This window comes from Mustelus asterias, chromosome 12, assembly GCF_964213995.1.
Source record: "Mustelus asterias chromosome 12, sMusAst1.hap1.1, whole genome shotgun sequence".
Classification (NCBI taxonomy): Eukaryota; Metazoa; Chordata; class Chondrichthyes; order Carcharhiniformes; family Triakidae; genus Mustelus; species Mustelus asterias.
The window spans coordinates 106,919,809-106,943,110 of record NC_135812.1 but is presented as its reverse complement, the minus strand read 5'-3'; the positions used below and the strand labels follow the sequence as shown (position 1 = coordinate 106,943,110).

At 44.5% G+C, this 23,302-nt stretch overlaps 1 protein-coding gene across 1 annotated transcript in view; it reads left to right on the top strand.

The window, feature by feature from the left end:
• The window catches only part of LOC144502066 (uncharacterized), a 112,461-nt gene that overhangs the window by 26,241 nt on the left and 62,918 nt on the right, over nucleotides 1–23,302 (top strand). The window contains exons 8-15 of the mRNA XM_078226073.1: nucleotides 1,267–1,407; nucleotides 3,901–4,161; nucleotides 8,442–8,616; nucleotides 10,178–10,344; nucleotides 11,217–11,345; nucleotides 14,081–14,262; nucleotides 14,385–14,593; nucleotides 19,052–19,285. Of these exons, the coding sequence (XP_078082199.1) occupies nucleotides 1,267–1,407; nucleotides 3,901–4,161; nucleotides 8,442–8,616; nucleotides 10,178–10,344; nucleotides 11,217–11,345; nucleotides 14,081–14,262; nucleotides 14,385–14,593; nucleotides 19,052–19,285 (1,498 nt within the window). The remainder of the gene's footprint in view (nucleotides 1–1,266; nucleotides 1,408–3,900; nucleotides 4,162–8,441; nucleotides 8,617–10,177; nucleotides 10,345–11,216; nucleotides 11,346–14,080; nucleotides 14,263–14,384; nucleotides 14,594–19,051; nucleotides 19,286–23,302) is intronic.

Genomic DNA, 23,302 nt, shown 5'->3' with positions numbered 1-23,302 from the left:
TTTAAGACTTGTCAGGTGAATCCTTTTGCTGATGGTTACTGTAGAAACTAGGTAAAAGTTTACTTTGATGAGGTAAAGTTTTAGTAAGAGCTGAACCCTTGGTTCTGTTATTCTGGGCCATGTGTTAGTTGTCACCAAGAGAGTAGGCGGTTAATTTGCTTACAGACTCCCTCCAATGCTGTTACCTTTCTGGCTACATTCAGCCTCCCCTGCACAACATTCAGCCTTCCCCGCACTTTCAGCAGTGTCTTCAGAAGACTTTGCTGCTTTGGACACCAAAATATCAAAAGAAAAGGTTGATTTATTAGTCACAAGTAAGGCTTACATTAACACCGCAATGAAGTTACTGTGAAATTCCCCTAGTCGCCACACTCCGGCGCCTGTTCGGGTCAATGCACCTAACTAGCACGTCTTTCAGACTGTGGGAGGAAACCGGAGCACCCGGAGGAAACCCACGCAGACACGGGGAGAACGGGCAAACTCCACTCAGACAGTGACCCAAGCCGGGAATTGAACCCGAGTCCGTGGCGCTGTGAGGTAGCAATACTAACCGTTGTGCCACCGTGCCGCCCACAGAGTTGCTGATAAAGCTGAAAGAGGAAGAGCTGAAGAAGAGAAGATCGAAAGACCAGTTTCCCCCACATTGCATGGGAACTTATCCATGTTGCTCCCTTCCTTCCTCCAACTGTCATTGCTGTTTTGGACAGGGCACAAACAAGGCACAAGGCACAAACTCAATTTACATGAATAATGATTGGAATGTGAGTCTTTACAGCTAATCAAGTCTTGAAGGTACAGACAATGTGAGTGGAGGGAGCATTAGGCACAGGTTAAAGAGTATTGTCTCCAGACAGGACAGCTAGCGACATTGTCACTCACATTGTCTGTACCTTTAAGACTTGATTAGCTGTAAAGACTCACATTCCAATCATTATTCATGTAAATTGAGTTTGTGTCTTTGTGCCCTGTTTGTGATCAGAACTCCCACCCACCTGACGAAGGAACAGCCTGTTCCGAAAGCTCGTGGCTTTTGCTACCAAATAAACCTGTTGGACTTTAACCTGGTGTTGTTAAACTTCTTAATGTCCTTGAAGAGCAGGGAATGCGGTGGTGTTAAAATCTGCATATAAACTTTCAGAATCCCTCGCTTGTCAAAGTACATTTAATTGGTTCCTTTCTGTTCACTGTATTCTTTTTATTGTTCTTTTAATTGTCATTGTTGTTACAAATACTTGCAGACATTCATGGGTTACTTTTCCCCTCCAGAGTCTCCAGCAGTACAGAAAAAACAAGAGAGCACAAAAAATAGATTTGGCCGATTTCATAAAACACTTAGCAGATCAATATCATTGTGACTCGCCGTACGAGCTTGGAATAAGAATTACTAGCATCGGACTTCTAATATCAGTAAGTTGTTATTTTATTTTGATAGATCGTTTTCATTTCAACCACCGATACATTATCATATTTCTCCCTAATGTTGAAGATGTCAATTCATATTTGGGATGCAGTCCTGTAGGTGTCTGTTTGGGTATAGAGCCCTTGTTCTATACCCAAAGTTGCTCCATGGAATTCCTGCCTTTACATCAGTCTATCCATGGAGACAAGAGGCAAACATTGTCACTAACCTTTCTCCTTAATTCGCACATTTGCCTAAATTTCTGAGGTGAGCATTCTATTATACAACTACACCAACTTACGTGGCAGGCATTAGTGTTTTGGGTAACAGACCTCATCAGAACCAGGCAGAATAATGCAGCACAGAAACAGGTCATTTGGCCCAACTATCTATACTGTTGTTTACACAACATACGATGCGTTGGCAAAGCAGCCAGCATAATTAAGGACCCAACGCACCCCGGACATTCTCTCTTCCACCTTCTTCCTTCGAGAAAAAGATACAAAAGTCTGAGGTCACGTACCAACCGACTCAAGAACAGCTGCTTCCCTGCTGCTGTCAGACTTTTGAATGGACCTACCTCACATTAAGTTGATCTTTCTCTACACCCTAGCTGTGACTGTAACACTACATTCTGCACTCTCTCGTTTCCTTCTCTATGAACGGTATGTTTTGTCTGTATAGCGCGCAGGAAACAATACTTTTCACTGTACGTTAATACATGTGTAAATAATAAATCAAATCTTCCCATTCCACCTATCTCTCCTCCACCTTTCAGCATATCTTTCTATTCCCTCTCATGCTGTACTTGTCCAACTGCTTTTCGGATGTTCCACGCTATTTGACTCAACCACTTCCTATGATGGTGTGTTTTGCACTCATAACCACTCTGAATAAAGAAATCTCTCGTAATTCCCCTATTGGATTTATTAGCAACCATCCTCTATTAGTGGCCCTTGGCTTTGGATTCTTCCAAAAATGGAAAACTCCTCACATCTACCCTGTCCAATCCATTCATTATTTGAAGGACCACTATCTATCATGTCTGTTAAGTCTTCATTTCTCTAACGACAAAATTCCCTGCCTGTTTAATCTTTCCTGATTAACTCCCAAGTTCCAGCAAAGGCTTTTCTAGTCAAAACATTAACTTGTTTTTTTCTCTCTCCAGTTGCTGGGGGACCTGCTGTGTATTTCCTAGTTTCACTTCTTCTTTCAGTATTTAGCTAGGGCTAAGATCAGAATAACTATCAGCTCTGCTTTGTTTTAAGAATGTTAGTTAATGAAAGTAGATTGAAAAGGAGGCAAAAAATCCCCCGGTCTGCCACTGGCCTCGTGAAGTGTAACACTAACAGTGCATGAACGCTTCATAGAATCCCTACCGTGCAGAAGGAGGCCATTCAGCCCATCGAATCTGCATCGAATCTCTGACAGAGTATCTCACCCAGGCCCTCTCCCCTGCCCTATCCCCATAACCCCTAGTTCATCTAACCGACACATCTTGGAACATTCTGACACTTGGGGCCCGATTTTACCATTTTCATTCTAAGTGCTGAATCTGGGCGCAATTCAGATCCGACTTGGAAATCTGCTTCCAGGCGCCCCCCATGCACACTTAGCCTGAAAAAAACATCGCGGGTCTGAATCACGCTGTGGGCGGGGCTTATCGCGCCCAAAACGATCGGAGCTCTGAACTGCACATGCGCAGTTAGAAAAAAATTTGAAAATCGCGCCGCTGTCACATCACTCCCGGGCTGCAAAAAGCAGATAAAGCGGGAGCGATGGTCCCCACAGACATTGCCCCACCCCCACAACACAACTTTCCCCCTTATCCACCCACCCCCACACCCCCCACCGATTTCTCTCCCCCCCCCCCCCCCCCACCACCCATCCCAGAGATCCATCTGGCCTCCCTCCCAGTATATTTCACATACTCACAGCCGAGTACTTTGACAGTTTCACGAATTAAGTGCACGTGCACTATTATAGCTGTGGTATCCCTCCTCTCTGCTGCCTGTACTCGCAAAATCCACCCAGGTACATATCCAGGTCCTTATTGAAGGTGTGTAATGAAACATATACAAATAACCATTGCTTGATTCAACAACCTTTGGAATTGTGTTTAGCAACAGCCGACTTGCAGTAAATCCTAAGAGCTGCATTTCCAAGTTTAGAAGATAGTTTCTACTTCTGAACTTGCCGGTGTAGGGGAAAAGAAACAACATTCATGGCAAGTGAAATATAATCTAAGTAGCATTTATAACAGGAATGATCAGAATTAGAAATGTGATGGGATAGAAACCACCCCCCCCCCCCCCCCCCCCCCCCCCCCAAAGATAACGATTGGGTCTCTCTCCCTCCCATCCACCAGAGGTACATCTGACCCACTGCCCCCCCAGAAAATAACTGCCCCCCCCCCCTCCCCAAGCAAAGGGAGATAGAGTCATTGAAAGCGAAGAAAAGGAATGAATAAATAGTTTTTATGTTGAAACTTTGTTGAACAGACACTAGCAAAAACTTTAAGCACTGAACGGGTTGCCGTAGAAAAGGCGAGAAATCGAGTTCAGAAGGAAATAGAGGAGGAAGTGAGCAATCGATTGAACAAAGTGAAGAGGACTGTGCTGGAACCCGCTGGTGGACCACAGCTCTATTCTACCTGTGGATCTCTGCTTCTCCGGAAGCAATATGTCTCCATGTCAGCAGCAGACGCAGTCTTGCAGGTGTTCATCAACACACGAGGTGTCTTCAATGATAAAATGACAAAGGTAGGCAGTTATGTTTTATAAAATCTTGATTCACCTGTTTTGAAGTAATAGCCTAATAATGATTGGTTTTGCAAGAGTCTCTCCGGGGCGGAAGTGAGAGAAATGACTTGGGTGATGGTTGGGCATAACATTGTTAAAATCTTTCCGGTTACTTTGCCAGGTCCCCCTGTGTGTCTTGTCTTTGTAGGTAGTGTGGAACCAGTAAAGAATAGTCACCTTTTCAGCTGACTTTTAATTTAACAGGTGCCTTTATTTTCAAAATAGTCTTGCATGCACTGTTTATATAAAAACACTTCCGTAAATGGGGAGTTCTTTACCCGGCACCTTTCGCTGCAGCGTAACCATTCTGTCCCATGTCTCCACTCTAGAGATAGACTGATCTCTCTGTGACTGTGCTTGCTTGGTTTTTAAAAAAAGGCTTTCCGTTCCTCAGAAGCCCAAATCCTGCTGCTGCTTTGTGTTGGCTGCCGTGCGCTAGCACAGTGGGACAGAAAGGGAACTAGCTGCAAGGAGAAGCACAGGTGAACTGGTTTCTGTCGGAAGTTCCAGATTCAACAACTTAGCGACCGGCTGTGTGACTTGTTTTATGTTGTAAATGGGCTAGATATATTGGATGTTGTTTGTAATTTGAGTATCTGTGCGTTCGTCTTTTTGTTGGGTGTCAGTATGTTTTTTGAGAGTGTCCATTTGTAGGGCCCTTGCTATGCCTGACCTGCAGAGTGCATTTTCTTATACATTCAATGCAGTAGAATAAATAGTTTTAACGTGGGTATCTAGTGCCATGCCATTATTTTCCACTGAATGGTAGGCAATGGGATATTATCAGACGGCCATTTTATGCAGAATATTTAGAAAGTGTGGGTTAGGGTTAGGATCATGTATCTCGGCCATACGTGATCTGGGGGTGGTGAACAGAAAACTTCACGTGGGAGACTTTTCAGACCCACTGCTTCTGTCACATGAAATTGAAAAGATTATTAAGTCGTATGCTTTTAAAATTAATAATTGAAGCTTGAGAAAAGAAAACCATCTCCGATGATGGTATGTATGGTAAACACATTGATAGGATCAGGTGCATCTGACTTTCCACTTCTGTTCCCTTTTGGAAACTAGTACCAAGCACTTATTGTAGTTACCTTTTGGCATAAGTGCTGTGCCAGGATTTTTGGTATACTGGTACCAAAAATATACACTGTCAGTGCTGGACCAATTTTGCCAATGTAAGCCACACAGCATTAACATAAAACAAAATGAATGCAAAAACATCTAACTGAGAGATCTTCTTTCAATTTATTCAGGCAACTGCCTTTAATACTATTTTACTATTATGAATATATGAATTAGGAGCAGGAGTAGGCCACCCAGCCCCTCAAGGCTGCTCTGCCATTTAATAACATCATGGCTGATCTGATTGTAACCTCAAACCCCACATTTCTGCCGACCTCCGATAACCTTTCACCCCCTTGTTAATCAAAAATCTATCTAGCTTAGCTTTAGTAATATTGAAAGACTGTATTTCTGCCTTTTGAGGAAGAGTGTTCTAAAGACTCTCAACCCTCTGAGAGAAAAAAATTCTCCCCATCTCTTTCTTAAATGAGCAGCAACCCCTTATTTTTAATCCGTGACCCCCTCGTTCTAGATCCTCTGACAAGAGGAAGCATCCTCTCCATATCCATCCTGTCAATCCCCCTCAGAATCTTAAACATTTCAATCAAGTTGCCTCTTGCTGCTCTAAACTCCAGCAGATACAAGCCTAGGCTGTCCAACCTTTTCTCATAAGACAACTCGGCCAGTCCTGATATCAGTCCAGTGAACCTTTCCGAACTTCTTCTTATGCATTTACATCTTTGTCAAGTCAAGACGCCCCTTAAAAGTCATTAACGTATCTGCTTCCACTACCTCCCCTGGCAATGAGCTCCAGGCACCCAAAGAGCAAAGAAAATTACAGCGCAGGAACAGGCCCTTCGGCCCTCCAAACCTGCACCGACCATGCTACCCGACTTAACTAAAACCCCTACCCTTCCGGGGACCATATCCCTCTATTCCCATCCTATTCATGTATTTAGAACATAGAACAGTACAGCACAGAACAGGCCCTTCGGCCCACGATGTTGTGCCGACCTTCATCTGAAACCAAGATCAAGCTATCCCACTCCCTACCATCCTGGTGTGCTCCATGTGCCTATCCAATAACCGCTTAAATGTTCCTAAAGTGTCTGACTCCACTATCACTGCAGGCAGTCCATTCCACACCCCAACCACTCTCTGCGTGAAGAACCTACCTCTGATATCCTTCCTATATCTCCCACCATGAACCCTATAGTTATGCCCCCTCGTAATAGCTCCATCCACCCGAGGAAATAGTCTTTGAACGTTCACTCGATCTATCCCCTTCATCATTTTATAAACCTCTATTAAGTCTCCCCTCAATCTCCTCCGCTCCAGAGAGAACAGCCCCAGCTCCCTCAACCTTTCCTCATAAGACCGACACTCCAAACCAGGCAGCATCCTGGTAAATCTCCTCTGCACTCTGCAATATTTGTCAAATTTCTTTCTTTAAATCTATAGATTGAAATGAACGGATGTTCCTCCTAACTCCTAATTAAATGCACTTGATGCATGAATCTAAAAGTGAGTGGAATTCTGTCACTCATTCCATTCTGTTGTGAGGAGCTACATTACAATTGCTCTGCTTTCAGCTTTGACCAGTCAACCTGCACTGCCCATTGTGGCAGCTTGAGTTTATCTAAAGCCTTTAATGTAGAAACCACCTCAGGCTTGCTGTAAATTGGCACCAGACTGTAGAAGGATATATTTTGTGGGGAACCAAAAGCTTGGTTAGAGGTGAGTTTTTTAAGTCTGGGAGGAGAGGAGGATGGGAAAATAGATCTATTTGGACAGGAAATTGCCATGTACGGGCCAGTCACCAATGTTGGGGAGTGGGGACGGTGTGGCGAAAGACAGTAAAGAATGATCTAGAGTTTAGAAGTACGGAGCTTGTGATGGGGGCAGAAGACAGTCATTCTCAGCTGGAGGAAATTGCAGCTTATCCAAGGCGGGTTGGCGAGCAAGCATTCTGACAGCAGAGTACAATCGCTCCGCTTTATCAGCAGCGCGCGGTTATGAGTTCAGTGATGGACACAGTGCGGCAGCATTTATAATCTTTTACAGTTTCACAACTGGAGTGACATATACATTCAATATAAAGAAACCAAATTAAATATAAAAACACGGTGCTGGAAAAGTGCAGTGGGTGGAATTTTCCTGTCCCACCTGCACAGGAATCGTAGCGGGCAGCGCCGGACCATGCAAAGATCCGTTGACCCCAGGCGGGAATTTCCGACCTTGGGGCGAGCGTGGTCGGAAAACCCCACCCAGTCGGTCTGGCAGTATCTGTGGAGAACGATTTGAGTTGAATTATTCATTTTCAAAACTCTGAAGAGTCATATTCAACTCAAAACATTGATTCTGTTTCTTTCTACAGGTGCGTCAAGACCTGCTGAGATTTTCCAGCACTTTTGGTTTTCAGTACAGATTTCCAGCATCAGCTTTCATATTAAGCTGAAAATTAGTTTGTAGTTCCCACTTGGTTCCGTCCTATATCCACTTGTGTAGTGTATTCAACTACTCTCTTACCAAGGTTGAGGACTCTGGGTCTGCACGCGTTGGAGTTTAGAAGGATGAGGGGGGATCTTATTGAAACTTACAGGATACTGCAAGACCTGGATAGAGTGGACGTGGAGAGGATGTTTCCATTAGTAGGAAAATCTAGAACCAGAGGGCACAACCTCAGACTAAAGAGACGATCCTTTAAAACAGAGATGAGGAGGAATTTCTTCAGCCAGAGAGTGGTGAATCCGTGGAACTCTTTGCCGCAGAAGGCTGTGGAGGCCGGGTCATTGAGTGTCTTTAAGACAGAGATAGATAGGTTCTTGATTAATCAGGGGTTATGGGGAAAAGGCGGGAGAATGGGGATGAGAAAAATATCAGCCATGATTGAATGGCGGAGCAGACTTGATGGGCCGAGTGGCCTCATTCTGCTCCTATGTCTTGTGGTCTAACTGATTTGTTTGCTTTCACTTTTAAATAAGTCTTTAGGTTTACGTAGTTTTTTGCAAACTCTTCTATTTTTGCTGAGACGTTGCCCTCTCTCGCCTTTCCCTACCGTTATAATTTTGTGGAACATACCAGTGTCTGCAGAGGAATTTAATGCAGATGAAACATCTGAATGATATTGACTCTGGCCCACCTGATAGTACTTTTCCTCTCCCATTAATCAGCATTTTCAGGAATTCCTGATCAAGATCGAAGAGGATCGTTTGGCCCGAGCACTCTTTCAATTAGCCATTTGCTGTGGTTCACTGGAAGTCCCGCAGGACTTGGTGGCTAAGGAAAAGCCAAGCGCACCGACAGTAAACGGAACCGTCAACAATGAAACTCCACCTCCAAATGAAGGTGAGATCCTGTTGAATCGTGGGGATTGGTTTGATTCAGTAACCCGCTGTAAGGAAAAAGTAACAACAATAGACACCATTTTGCTGCTCTATCACTCTGAATGAATCTATTGTTAACTAAAGGTGCAGTGGGTTCCAGTTGCTCTGTCCCACTGGTGAAGCTGGTTGTCCTGTTGTAGTGAGATGCCAAGCAGAAGTCAGGTGACTTCCCATAATCCTTATTTCAAGCCAGTTGTCAGCAACATCTTTAGCACCTTTAGCATGGTAAAACACCCAGAGGCACGCCATGTTTAAAAGATTATAGAATCATAGAAACCCTACAGTGCAGAAGGAGGCCATTCGGCCCATCGAGTCTGCACCGACCACAATCCCACCCAGACCCTTCCCTCATATCCCTACATATTTACCCGCTAATCCCTCAAACCTACACATCTCAGGACACTAAGGGGCAATTTTTAGCACGACCAATCAATCTAACCCGCACATCTTTGGACTGTGGGAGGAAACCGGAGCACCCGGAGGAAACCCACGCAGACACGAGGCGAATGTGCAAACTCCACACAGCCAGTGACCCAAGCCGGGAATCGAACCCAGAATTTGATTTCTATTTTTTTCTCAATTCAGTTTCTCTCCAGCGCTCACAATAAGGACTATCTTGCACACCACCTGCTACTCCAAAGTCAGCAATTGGCGCATACGCATGCACCCAGTTCTGACGTTTGCCCCTCACCAGTTTTACACAATGCTTGTGTGATGCGGTAACAAGGAAAGTGGTGGATCGTGGGAGTCCAATCACTTGTGGTACTGTGCTTCAAGTTATTAGAATCATAGAATCCCGACATTTATTTAATTATTTGTTCAGAATTATTTTCACAAGTAGGCTTACCTTAACACTGCAATGAAGTTACTGCAAAAATCCCCTAGTCACCACACTCCAGCGCCTGTTCGGGTACACTGAGGGAGAATTTAGCACAGCCAATGCACCTAACCAGTACGTCTTTCAGACTGTGGGAGGAAACCAGAGCACCCGGAGGAAACCCACGCAGACACGGTGAGAACGTGCAGACTGCGCACAGACAGTGACCCAAGCCGGGAATCGAACCCACATCCCTGGCGCTGTGAGGCAGCAGTACTAACCACTGTGCCAACCCTAATGAAGGAGGCTGTTCAGCTCATCGCGTCTGCGCCGACTCTCCAACAGAGCATCCTAACCATGTCCTATCCCCGTGACCTCACATACTTACCCTATTAATTTTCCTAACCTTCCCACCCTGGGACTTTAAGGGCCAATCAGCCTAACCTGCACACCTTTGGAATGTGGGAGGAAACCGGAGCACCCGGAGGAAACCCATGCAGACACGGGGAGAACGTGCAAACTCCACACAGATAGTGACCCAAGGCCAGAATTGAACCCAGGTTCCTGACGCTGTGAGGCAGTGCTAATCGCTGTGCCACCCTTATTGTACTTCTCCACTGGCCTGATATCTGCAGGATTATCCTTGGATGATGTGACGAGTATTGTGTTGCTAAGTTTATTACCGTGTTTCTGTATTGCCCTTTAGGATCTGTAAGAGAATACATACAGAAAAATCTCTCCAGTGTGACTGGGTACTTGAATCTCGTCTATTTATCTAAGCTGGAGAGAAAGTTGGTTGATCACTTCAAGTTGAAGGCTTTTGTTGGTATTGGACGTGGCACTTTCCTTGAATATCTGGTGAAACACTCTCAGGTAAGTGTGCTGTGCTTTATTTGAGGTAAACTTTGCACTCCTTGTGGTAAAAGTTTAATTGTTTAATCTTTGTTTAATTTATCACTGAGACATTGGGTGGAATTTCACCAGCGCGTCCGCCCGAGGTTCGTACGATCCCGCCCGAGTCCAACGGAGAATGCCGTTCCCCAAGCCTCGCCCACTCCCAGAATCGGGGCAGGCGTGCCGGTAAAATTCCGGCCATTGCCTCTGTCAAGTTTGGGCTGCTTGTAACCTTCATTGAAGAGGATAGTGAGCTGTTATGTTTCACCACCTGGACTGTACTGCCTTTTATTTTGAAAAGCTGGACAGTGATTGTCAGAAAAATTGTGCACGTGTATAAAAAAGAAAATTACCTCCTTTCATCTCTCAATAAAGACATTCTGTACTGGAGTGGTATAGTTAGTAACCTTCCATTGAATCTGTAAGGATTGATTGCTGATGCTAACATTGCCAGTGTCTGTAACTGGGAAGTAGGCGATCCCATTTATTGAGGTCATTTCGAGTCTTGTTTTCCTGATGCACAAAGTAATCACATTGACCATTGCTTCACCTTTCTTATGACATTCCTTTGTTAATTGTGGTCACAAAGCCTCACACAATGAGTTTTCTAAGCAAGTGAAGCATTTTATGAATCAATAGTGTGGTGGATGTGTTGATGCACAGGCTGTGCAGTATTGATCTTCACCATGTGTAGGAACTGTTCTGCATGCTACAACAGTAGAACCTGCTCCTGTGTGTGTCAAACTGAATGTGGGTTTTCACTTGAGTGTAATATCCAAGAAGGTCAAGTGTAACATCCACAGAGGAAAGGTTCCTAATCCAAGGTAGTGATGGTTTGTTTCATTGCACAGCTACTCGAAGAAGTTGCTGGGGGCAATCTGTTTCTCTCTCCGCAAGATGCCAGAACTTGTGGATTCCGACCTAGTCACCAAGATGTGTATGACTTCATCAGGCAATGTGGAACTCTCAAGGAGTCCATGGTAAGTAGGTTTGCCGAAAGGTGCCATTTGGAATGGGAGGAAGTAAGGACAAAATAATATAGTTTACAGGTTACAGATTAATATGCATATGGAAATTTGTGCTGAGAAGATATGAAGGCACAGTATGATGGACATGATCCATGTTCATGACATTCTCAGTGTAAGGTGTCTCTCATGTGAACAGTACTTGAATGTTTCCATTTTTATCTAGATAACCAAAGAATCACCTGCAATAGCTTCTCTTCCCACTCCCATTACCTCCACTGGCTCCTCCAATATGTCACCTACATGCTGTTTTTCTGTGGCAAAATCTCAAAACAGCGTCAGTTTCTCCATGTATGCTGATGACACCCAGCTCAGCCTCACTGCCACCTCTCTCAGCCACAGTACGGTTTCAAAATGTCACATTGCTTGCCCAACATCTTCTCGAGTTTATTTATTAGTGTTACAAGTAGGCTTACATTAACACTGCAATGAAGTTACTGTGAAAATCTCCTAGTCACCACACTCCGGTGCCCGTTTGGGTACACTGAGGGAGAATTTATCATGGCCAATGCATCTAACCAGCACGTCTTTGGACTGTGGGAAGAAACCGGAACACCTGGAGGAAACCCATGCAGACACGGGGAGAATGTGCAAACTCCACACAGAGAGTGACCCAAGCCGGGAATCGAACCCGGGTCCCTGATGCTGTGAAGCAGTAGTGCTAACCACTGTGCTACTCCTCTTGTACTGGATAATAAGATATTTCTTCCCTCTAAACTTTAGGAAGACTAAAGCCATTTTCATCTCTCACTGCCATAAACTCTTCCCTCACCACTAATCTCCATGGAAATCTTCAGAAGCTGAATCAGATTGTTTCCAACTTTTGGTGTCATATTTGATCCTGAAATGAACCTCTGACCGCATCCCTAAGATTGTCTTTTTCTATCTTCAGTACAGCGTCCAACTCTGCACCTGCCTCAGTTCATCACTGAACTCTTCATCCACACCTTTATTATCTTTAGACATGACTATTCCAATGCACTCCTCGTTGGCCCCTCACATTCTACTCTCCCTACACTTGAGGTCATCCCAATCTCTGCTGCAACAACCAATGTGACCGCTGATCCTGGCCATGCCACATCTAAAATTCTCATCCTTGTTTTCAGATTCTTTCAGGGCCTCACTGCTCCAAATCTCTTTAATTCCCTCCAGCCCCACATTCCCTGGACGTCTACACTTCTCCAGTTCTGGTCTCTCATGAATCGTGGCCATGCCTTCAGCCACCAAAGCCCTAAACACTGGAATTACCTCCCAATCCCCTCTACCTCACTTTCCTCCTTTAAAACGCTTCTTAAAATTTACTACTTCGAGTAAACCTTTTGTCATCTCTACATGTGGCCAGCTGTCATGTATTATTTTATAATGCTCCTGTGAAATGCCTTGGGACATTGTATTATGTTAAAGAAGCAATATAAATCCAAGTTATTGTTACTCCTTCTGCAATCGGGGCAATACCAGACAGATTCCTGGGTTCTCTGATTAATCTCTGATTGGGGTGGCACAGTGGTTAGCACTGCTGCCTCACAGCGCCAGCGACCCGGGTTCGATTCCTGGCTTGGGTCACTGTGTGGAGTTTGCACGTTCTCCCCGTGTCTGCGTGGGTTTCCTCCAGGTGCTCTGGTTTCCTCCCACAGTCTGAAAGACGTGCTGGTTAGGTGCATTGACCTGAACAGGTGCCGGAGCATGGCGACTACAGGAATTTCGCAGTTACTTCATTGCAGTGTTAATGTAAGCCTTACTTGTGACTAATAAATAAACTTTAAAACTTTTTAAACTTTCCAGATGTTGAAGCCAGAGATTGGGCTGTTCACCTGTTCTCTGGTATACCACAAGTTGATGAATTAGCAATAGAAGTGAAACCATACTTTTTAAAAAAAACAAATCTTGTTCACAGCAAACAATCATTTTCTGAATTTGATTTCAAAGATTCTGATACATTGAGTTGTTTGCTTCTGAACTTATATTGCGTTGAGTCTTTTTTTGCTTTTTTTTTCATTTTCTAGTTTCCATTCTTTACATTTTATACATCTCAATTCATTGAAATTAACCAGAATGTTTAAAGTTTTCTGAATATCCTGTATTGTTTTTTTTGCACGGTAGCACAGTGGTTGGCACTGCTGCTTCACAGCTCCAGGGACCTGGGTTCGATTCCCGGCTTGGGTCACTGTCTGTGTGGAGTTTGCACATTCTCCTCATGTCTGCGTGGGTTTCCTCCGGGTGCTCCGGTTTCCTCCCACAGTCCAAAGATGTGCGGGTTAGGTTGATTGGCCATTCTAAATTGCCCCATAGTGTCCTGGGATGCATAGATTAGAGGGATTAGCAGGTTAAATATGTAAGGATATGGGGGTAGGGCCTGGGTGGGATTGTGGTTGGTGCAGACTCGATGGGCCGAATGGCCTCTTTCTGTGCTGTAGGGTTTCTATGATTCTTTCTATGATTCTAATCTGCAGTATTGTCTACTTGCTGAAAGTTAAATAGTTGGTGATCATTCGGAGTTTAGCTCTTTGGTATATTGAGTGTTCTACTCAGACAAGTTCTCAGTTTAAAAATCTGGTTATCTAATGTGGCTCGGTTTAAAACATTGTTTTATAACACTTGTATGGATTGCAGTGAGTTGTTTCATCACAAGGTGATAAAGGCGCCAAGTAAAGAGCAGTGTTGTTATTGACGTAATCATTCCCTGATTGCAGTTTCCAGCGATTGAGGCTGCATTGAGAAGCCAGTTTAGAGTGAAAGACAGCAAGGAACTTGGACATGGGACACTGTCTAATATGGTCAAGATGATCCAATGTCAAACCAAGTCACACAGTGGCCATAACAACCTTCGAAACTTGGTGCTGTACGAAGCCACACTATATGTTGACGAATCCAGGTGAGGCACTGAGAAATTAAACCTACTGCACCCAGGGGCATTGATGTGGCGGGTCCCCCTCTTTCTCATATTTCAGGATATTATTTGACTTGTGTTAATAAAAAACATAATTTTGCCTTTAGTCACTGCAACGCCGATTCAAGTGGTTCTGTCGGGCTCCTGGGGGATCTGAGTAAGGAACAGGCTTTGTCATGCCTGTTGAATGCCCCCTTGCTGGAAGATCTTGCAGAATGGTCACAGTGGGAGCTGGTATTTGAACCACAGCATGGTTCCCTCAAGGACTTCATTGAAAGGCATTGCGGAACAAAAGCAGCTCATCTTAGTTTGGAAGGTAGGCACTTCATGTGTTATATTTATATGTAATATACAATTTCTCTCAATTGTGGATGTTGAGCTGGGACACCAGTCTGCTTTACTAAGGCTGGTTAGAAGGCCCACCTTGGTTCTCTGACACTTTGGCCTAGTTTTATAAAAGACAGTTAGGCCCCCTAGCCCTCACCCCTCTTTCCTCCTCCTCATTCTCATCTCCTCCTCCCTCACAGCACATGCAAAGTCACTCGCCCAATAGCCACTATGGGATATTAAAAGCCACGTGGAGATGAAAAAAACTGAAATTTGAACAAATCTAAGAGAGCTCTCACTCATACAAACCCTTGCTGATTCCCCCAAACTATCAACATGATTGGGACTACCAGAAGCTGAACTGGAACACATTCCTTTTCGAGTGAAGGGCAAGGTTGGTAGAAGTAGGGAACCCTGGATGACTCAGGATATTGAGGCCCTGGTCAAGAAGAAGAAGGAGGCATATTGCATGCATAGAAAGCTGGGATCAAGTAGATGCCTTAAAGAGTATAGAGAGTGTTGGAGTAGAGTTAAGAGATAAATCAGGATGGCAAAAAGGGGACATGTGATTACTTTGACAGATAAGGCAAAGGAGAATCCAGAGAGCTTCTACAAACATATAAAGGGCAAAAGAGTAACTAGGGAGAGAATAGGGCCTCCTAAGGATCAATAAGTCATCTTTGTGCAGATCCACAAGAGATGAGTGAGATCCTAAATGATTATTTCTCATTGGTATTTACTGTTGAGAAAGGTATGGATGTTAGGGAACTTGGGGAAATAAGTAGTGATGGTCTTGAGGAGTGTACATATTACAGAGAAGGAAGTGCTGGAAATCTTAAAGTGCAACAAGGTAGATAAATCCCCGGGACCTGATGAAGTATATCCCAGGACATTGTGGGAGGCTAGGGTGGAAATTGCGGGTCCCCTAGCAGTGATATTTGAATCATCGACAGCCACAGGTGAGGTGCCTGAAGATTGGAGGGTGGCAAATGTTGTGCCATTGTTTAAGAAGGGCTGCAAGGAATAGTCTGGGAACTACAGGCCAGTGAGCCTAACGTCTGTAGTGGCTAAGTTGTTAGGTATTCTGAGAGACAGGGTCTACAGACATTTAGAGAGGCAAGGACTGATTAGGGGCAGTCAGCATGGCTTTGTGAGTGGAAATCATGTCTCATGAATTTGATTGAGTTTTTTTGAAAGGGTAACCAAGAAGGTAGATGAGGGCAGTGCAGTCGACATTGTCTACATGAACTTTAGCAAGGCCTTTGACAGGGTACCGCATGGTAGGTTGTTGCATACGGTTAAATTTCACGGGATCCAGGGTGAGGTAGCCAAATAGATACAAAATTAGCTTGATGACAGAAGACAGAGGGTGGTTGTAGAGGGATGTTTTTCAAACTGGAGGCCTGTGACCAGCGGTGTGGCTCAGGGACCGGTGCTGGGTCCACTGTTATTTGTCATTTATATTAATGATTTGGATGAGAATATAAGAGACATAGTTAGTAAGTTTGTAGATGACACCAAGATTGGTGGCATAGTGGACAGTGAAGAAAGTTGTCTAGGATTGCAATGGGATCTTGATCAATTGGGCCAGTGGGCTGATGAATGGCAGATGGAGTTTAATTTAGATAAATGCGAGGTGATGCACTTTGGTAGATTGAACCAGGGCAGGACTTACTCAGTTAATGGTAGGGTGTTGGGGAGAGTTATAGAACAAAGAGATCTAATGTACAGGTTCATAGCTCCTTGAAAGTGGAGCCACAGGTGGACAGAGTGGTGAAGAAGGCATTCGGCATGCTTGGCTTCATTGGTCAGAACATTGACTACAGGAGTTGGAATGTCTTGTTGAAGTTGTACAAGACATGGTGAGGCCACACTTGGAATACTGTGTACAGTTCTGGTCACCCTATTATAGAAAGGATATTATTAAACTAGAAAGAGTGCAGAAAAGATTTACTAGGATGCTATCGGGACTTGATGGTTTGAGTTATAAGGAAAGGCTGAATAGACTGGAGCTTAGGAGGCTTAGGGATGATCTTGTAGAAGTTTATAAAATAATGATGGGCATAGATCAGGTAGATAGTCAACATCTTTTCCCAAAGGTAGGGGAGTCCAAAACTAGAGGGCATAGGTTTAAGGTGAGAGGGGAGAGATACTAAAGGGCCCAGAGGGGCAGTTTTTTCACACAGAGGGTGGTGAGTGTCTGGAACAAGCTGCCAGAGGTAGTAGTAGAGGCGGGTACAATTTGTCTTTTAAAAAGCATTTAGACAGTTACATTGGTTCGATGGGTATAGAGGGATGTGGGCCAAATGTGGACAATTGGGACTAGCTTAGTGGTAAAAACTGGGTGGCACCGACAAGCTGGGCCAAAGGGCCAGTTTCCATGCTGTAAACCTCTATTACTCTGTGGAGGAGCCATGTATATACTGCGCTACAAGACCTGGTCAGAGGCTGGGAATCTGCAGTGACTAACTCACATCATGACTCTCCAAAACCTATCTACCACCCAAAAAGCACAAATCAGGAGTGGTAGAACACTTGCCTGGATGGTTGCAACTCAAACAACACTCAAGAAGCTTAACACAATCCAGGATATGGCAGCCAGCTTGTTTGGCACCCCCTTCAACAATCACTCCCTCCAACACTGATGCACAATGATATCACTGAGAACTGTGTACCAGATGCACTGCGGCAACCTAGCAAGGCTCTTTCATCAGCATCTTCCAAACCTGTGACCTCTACCGCCTAGAAAGACAATGACAGCAGATGCATGGGACAGGACCATCTACAAGTTTCCCTTCAAGTAACTCACCATCCTGACTTGGAAATATATCGCCATTCTTTCATTGTCGCTGGGTGAAAATCCTGGACCTCCCTCCATAACAGCACTGTGGGTGTACGTACACCACATGGACTGCAGCGGTTCAAGAAGGCAGCTCACCACCTTGAGGGCAGTTGGGGGTGGGCAGTAAATGCTGACTTAGCCAGGGATACCCACATCCCGTGAAAGAATAAACTTTTAAAAAATCCAAACAGTTAGAAAGACCATCAACCTGAAGCACTGACTCTCTTACTGCGAGACCCAGCTGAGTATTTCCAGTAATTTCGATTTTCTTTTAAATTTCCAGCATTCACAGTATTTTGCTTTGGGGGGGAAAATGTTCTCTTGTGAATATCTCCCTTTTACTGGTTTCCATTCCTCCTCAGTCACTGCCTGATGCACAAGTGAAGTTGAGGTACAGGTAATCCTGAGTGTAATTGAATGGCAGAATAAGCTCGTGAGGCTGAATGATCTAATCCTGTTCCCATATTGCGGAGGAACTGCATGTATCCTGAAAAAGCTCCATTTATTAACCAACGGTTTGGTGTGCAGTGTGCTTTTATAGGACTGGGTTCCTGCAACTGGCTTCCTTAGTGATTTGAAGTATAAGTCCTGGTGAAGGGAATGTTGTTAATGGAATTCTGCTATTTTAACTTTACATCATAAATTCATTTCATTGAAATTAACATAAGAACATAAGAAATAGGAGCAGGAGTAGGCCATCTAGCCCCTCGAGCCTGCCCCGCCATTCAATAGGATCATGGCTGATCTGACGTGGATCAGTACCACTTACCCGCCTGATCCCCATAACCCTTAATACCCTTACCGATCAGGAATCCATCCATCCGCGCTTTAAACCTATTCAGCGAGGTAGCCTCCACCACCTCAGTGGGCAGAGAATTCCAGAGATTCACCACCCTCTGGGAGAAGAAGTTCCTCCTCAACTCTGTCTTAAACCGACCCCCCTTTATTTTGAGGCTGTGTCCTCTAGTTTTAACTTCCTTACTAAGTGGAAAGAATCTCTCCGCCTCCACCCTATCCAGCCCCCGCATTATCTTATAAGTCTCCATAAGATCCCCCCTCATCCTTCTAAACTCCAACGAGTACAAACCTACATCTTTAGGAAACTAATGTAATTGTTCAGTCCACTCCCTCACTGTATGTTTTCATGACTCCTTTCTTATCGATTACTTTTAAGCAAAATGCTTGATTTTAAAAATAAAAAGGTGTTACAGTTTTGGCATTTAACTTCTTTGTCCTTTTTGCACTTCTTGCTGAAGGGTGACTCAAGCCGCACGTCTTGTAAGCATATAATCAAATCTGACTTAAAACAGTGCTGAAAATGTGCGTCCGAGTGTCTGAGCCTGTTCCATTATTTGAAGTGGACATTACAGATCCTACAAGATTACTTTGAGAAGACCAAGGAGTTTCCCTGTGCTCTAGCCAAAATTATTCCCTCCAGCAACAACACTAAAAATAAATTGACTGGTCATTCATTTCTATCACAGCAAGGCTTTACTGTACACGAAATGTTTGTTGCACTCCCCAACAGGATAATTGTGAAGCTTATTGGGACACGAGGCAGGTGGAATGTGCTATATAAATAAAAGCTCTTTCTTTCCCTTGCAGGTTCAGCTGTGCTCAATGACCTGGTTGCCCTAGAAGTAAAGCCAGGTGTGTTGCTGAGACTCACCACAGAAACAAACCCTGAGCTCTTTGCTCAGGCTGTCAAGTCACGTGACCCCACGGGGACAGCAGGGCATTTAGTTTCCATTGTGGTTGCAGATGGATTAAGAAATGCTCCCTTGGCATTGCTGGCTAATCATGTGGAAACTGCTTTGGCAGCAATCGGAGGGTTAGAAGGTGAGATCATTTGTGTTCCACAGAGTATTCAAGTTTACGATTACGTTCCTCTGATTTTGATTTGATTTATTATTGTCATATGTATTAACATACATGCGCGCTATACAGACAAAACATACCGTTCATAGAGAAGGAAATGAGAGAGTGCAGAATGTAGTGTTACAGTCATAGCTCAGTTGTAGAGAAAGATCAACTAGGTAAATCTATTCAAAAGTCTGACAGCAGCAGGGAAGAAGCTGTTCTTGAGTCGGTCGGTACGTGACCTCAGACTTTTGTATCTTTTTCCCGAAGGAAAAAGGTGGAAGAGGGAATGTCCGGGGTGTGTAGGGTCCTTAATTATGCTGGCTGCTTTGCCGAGGCAGCGGGAAGTGTAGACAGAGCCAATGGATGGGAGGCTGGTTTGCGTGATGGATTGGGCTGCATTCACGACCTTTTGTAGTTCCTTGCGGTCTTGGGCAGAGCAGGAGCCATACCAAGCTGTGATACAACCAGAAAGAATGCTTTCTGTGGTGCATCTGTAAAAGTTGATGAGAGTCGTAGCTGACATGCCAAATTTCCTTAATCTTCTGAGAAAGTAGAGGCGTTGATGGGATAATATTGGTCAATCTAAGACTTAGATTCTAAGTGCTGTCAATGGCTCAGAAATTCTTGTCCTGATAATATGAAGATGTGAAATAGGAGCAGAAATAGGCCAATTGGCCCTTAAGCCTACTCCATCATTCATGAAGATCACGGCTGATCTGTTTGTTTCTAATTCCACATTCCCATTTAATCCCCAATAACCTTTGATTCCTTTGCCTAATAAGAATCTATCTAACTCCACTTTAAAAATAGTCCCTGACCCTGCCTCCGCTGCCTTCTGAGACAGTTCCAAAGTCAGACAACCCTCAGAGAAAAGTTCTCCTCACTTCTGTCCAAAATGAGTGACCCCTAATTTTAAAGCAATGTCCTAGTTCTGGACTCATCCACAAAAGAAAACATCCTTTCCACGTCCACCTTGGCAACACTGTTAAGGATCTTGTACTCTTCAGTCAAGTCACCCTCACTCTTCTAAACTTCACTGGAAACAATCCCAGCCTTTCCAACCTTTCCTCATAAGGCAACCTACTCATTTCTGGCTTCAATCAAGTAAACCTCCTCTGATCCTCCTGCAATACCTTTATATCCTTCAATAAATAAGGAGACCAAAACTGCACAAAGTCAAGATGTGGTCTCACCAATCACCTGCATTACTGAAAAATGACATCCTTACTTTTAGGTACTCTTGTGAAAAAAAGGATAGCATTCCATTAGCCTTCGTAATTACTTGTATCTGCATACTAACATCTTGTGACTTGTGTACGAGAACACCTAGATTCCTAGATATAAGCCAGGGGAACTACGGACCAGTGGGTTTCACATCAGTGAAGAAAATTGTGAAGGAGAGAATCTATCTCCACTTGGAGAGGCAAGGGTTGATCAGGGATAGTCAGTATGACTTAGTCAGAGGGAGGTCACACCTAACAAATTTGACAGGATTATTTGAGGAAGTGATCAGGCGTGTAGATGAGGGTAGTGCAGTTCATGCAATCTGTATGGATTTCAACAAAGCATTTGACAAGGTCCCACAGGGGAAACTTGTAACAAAGGCAAATGGACATGAGATACAGGGCAATTTGATAAAGTGGATTCAAAATTGGCTTAGTTGTAGGAGACAGAGGGTGATGATGGACGATTGCTTTAGTGGCTGGAAGCCAGTGTCCCGTGTTGTACCTCAGGGATCTGTGCTGGGTGCCCTATTTATATAAACGACAGATGACTACATTAGCGGTAGAATTAGTAAATTTGCGGATGGCACAAAGATTGGCTGGGTGGTTAACAGTGAGGCGGAGTGCCTTGGCCTACTGGAAGATATAGACGGGATGGTCAAATGGGCAGACAAGTGGCAGATGGAATTTAACCCTCGAAGAGGATAGCTGCTGCAGAGAGCTTTCTAAAGAGCTGCTGCCCCCACAAATTAAAACTGATGAAAAAGCTGTAGCCAGCTGTGTGTGCGCAGCATAGTCCAACACCTGGCAGCGGTATTCACTTCCCCAGACATCTTTTTTTAAATTAAATTGCATACCAGACACTTCACCCCGCCTTGAATCGAGCTTGAAACAGAAACATAAAGGCTGCCTGGCTGATTAACCCACCCACCAACCATGTAAGTGGATGAGTCACGAGAAGCGATTTTAGTCGATCCTTTATTGGGCCTAATTGGCTGCTTAATTGTTGGCAGGCACGCTTTGGACTCCTGAGCGTAAAATTGTGCGCAATGATGTCAGGACGTGCCGCCAATGTCTTCTCGCGCGATTTCACGCTCTGTCAAGTTGGACGCGTGCCCGCTCAAACCACGTAAAATTCTGGAGGAGGGGGCTGTGGACCCTCCCAGTTGTGACGTCTTGCCCCTACTATTCCTCATCTCTACCCAAACATTCTACATCCCGCTCCTGATCCAAGGTCATCCCTAACTATTGTACCAATGCCAACCTTGAATAACAGTGCTACCCTTCCACCATTACCTCGCTCCCTATTCTTCCGGAATGTCTTATGCAGGACCCAAGGCTGGTCATCCTGCAGCCACATCTCCGTAATGGCTATCAGATCATAGTCATTTACTTCAATGTGCACCATCAGTTCATTTACTTTGTTATGAACATTGAGCTGCTCAATACCTGTGTGGATAAAAGTGAGGTCTGCAAGGTGGCCGAGATGGCTGAGTCAAAGCAATTCTATTTCAGTTAGTAGTAGGGAAATGATTCACAATCTCCTTGGTAATGAAAGATTATATTAAACACTTTTTCTCTCGGTATGGACTTTCTTATGTCTCTGATGCTTGTACACCTCTGCAGGACGGTGTATGTTCATGGGATTGAATAATTCCAGTTAGTTATGAAGAGGTTGATGCAATCTATAAAAATATAAGACTTCTTTTCATTCTTGGTATGTGGGCATTGCTGACAGGATTGGCAACTACTGCCCATTTCTGTTTGGGTGTTTCACCAAATTCTTAGGCCACTTTAGGGACAAACATATTAGCGCAGGACTGGTGTTTTATATAAAGCAGACTGTGTAAGGACAGCGGATTTCCATTTCCGAAGGATGTTAGGACATTGATTAAGTTTTTAATGACAATCTAACAGTTTTTACTAGTACTGCCATTTTTATTTGTATATTGAATTTAAAAATTTCAAACTACCGTCTGAACTTGAGGGGCTGAAGCTTCACAATCCCAGGGTGGTGGAGCGGAGCGGGGTGGGGGTGGAGCGGAGCGGGGTGGGGGTGGAGCGGAGCGACAAGCTGCATATAGGCACACACACACACACACACACTGACTGACTGACTGACATACGCACACACCAGGCATGGGCATTTGAAACTTTCTTGCGGTAGCCTGAGAGCCGGTGGAACAGGAGGCTCCATCCTCCAGAAAGATAGCCATGGACAACCACGCCCCGGTGCTGCCACTGAAGAGGCCTGTCTGCTTGGCTGCTCTCAGCCACGTAATCATTCTGTCCCTTTGAAGAATGTCTCACGGTCTCCTATCATAGAATCTACAGTGCAGAAGAAGGCCATTTGGCCCATTGAGCCTGTACTGATGACAGTCCCACCCAGGTCCTATTGCCATAACCTTCCTAATCCCCCTGGCACATTAAGGGTCAATTTAGCATGGCCAATCAACCTAACCCACACATCTTTGGAGTGTGGGAGGAAACCAAAGCACCCGGAGGAAACCCATGCAGACACAGGGAGAATGTGCAAACTCCACACAGACAGTGACCTGAGGCCGGAATTGAACCCGGGTCCCTGATGCTGTGAGGCAGCAGTGATAGCCACCGTGCCACCTCAAAAATAAGTTACGATCTTCCTCATTAAATCGTAATTCTAATGAAAGAGATGGTTACTGATTACATACAGGAGCTTCAAATACTTTTATTGAGTACAATTTCACCATCTGCTGTGGCAGGATTTGATCCTGAAACCCCAGAGCATTAT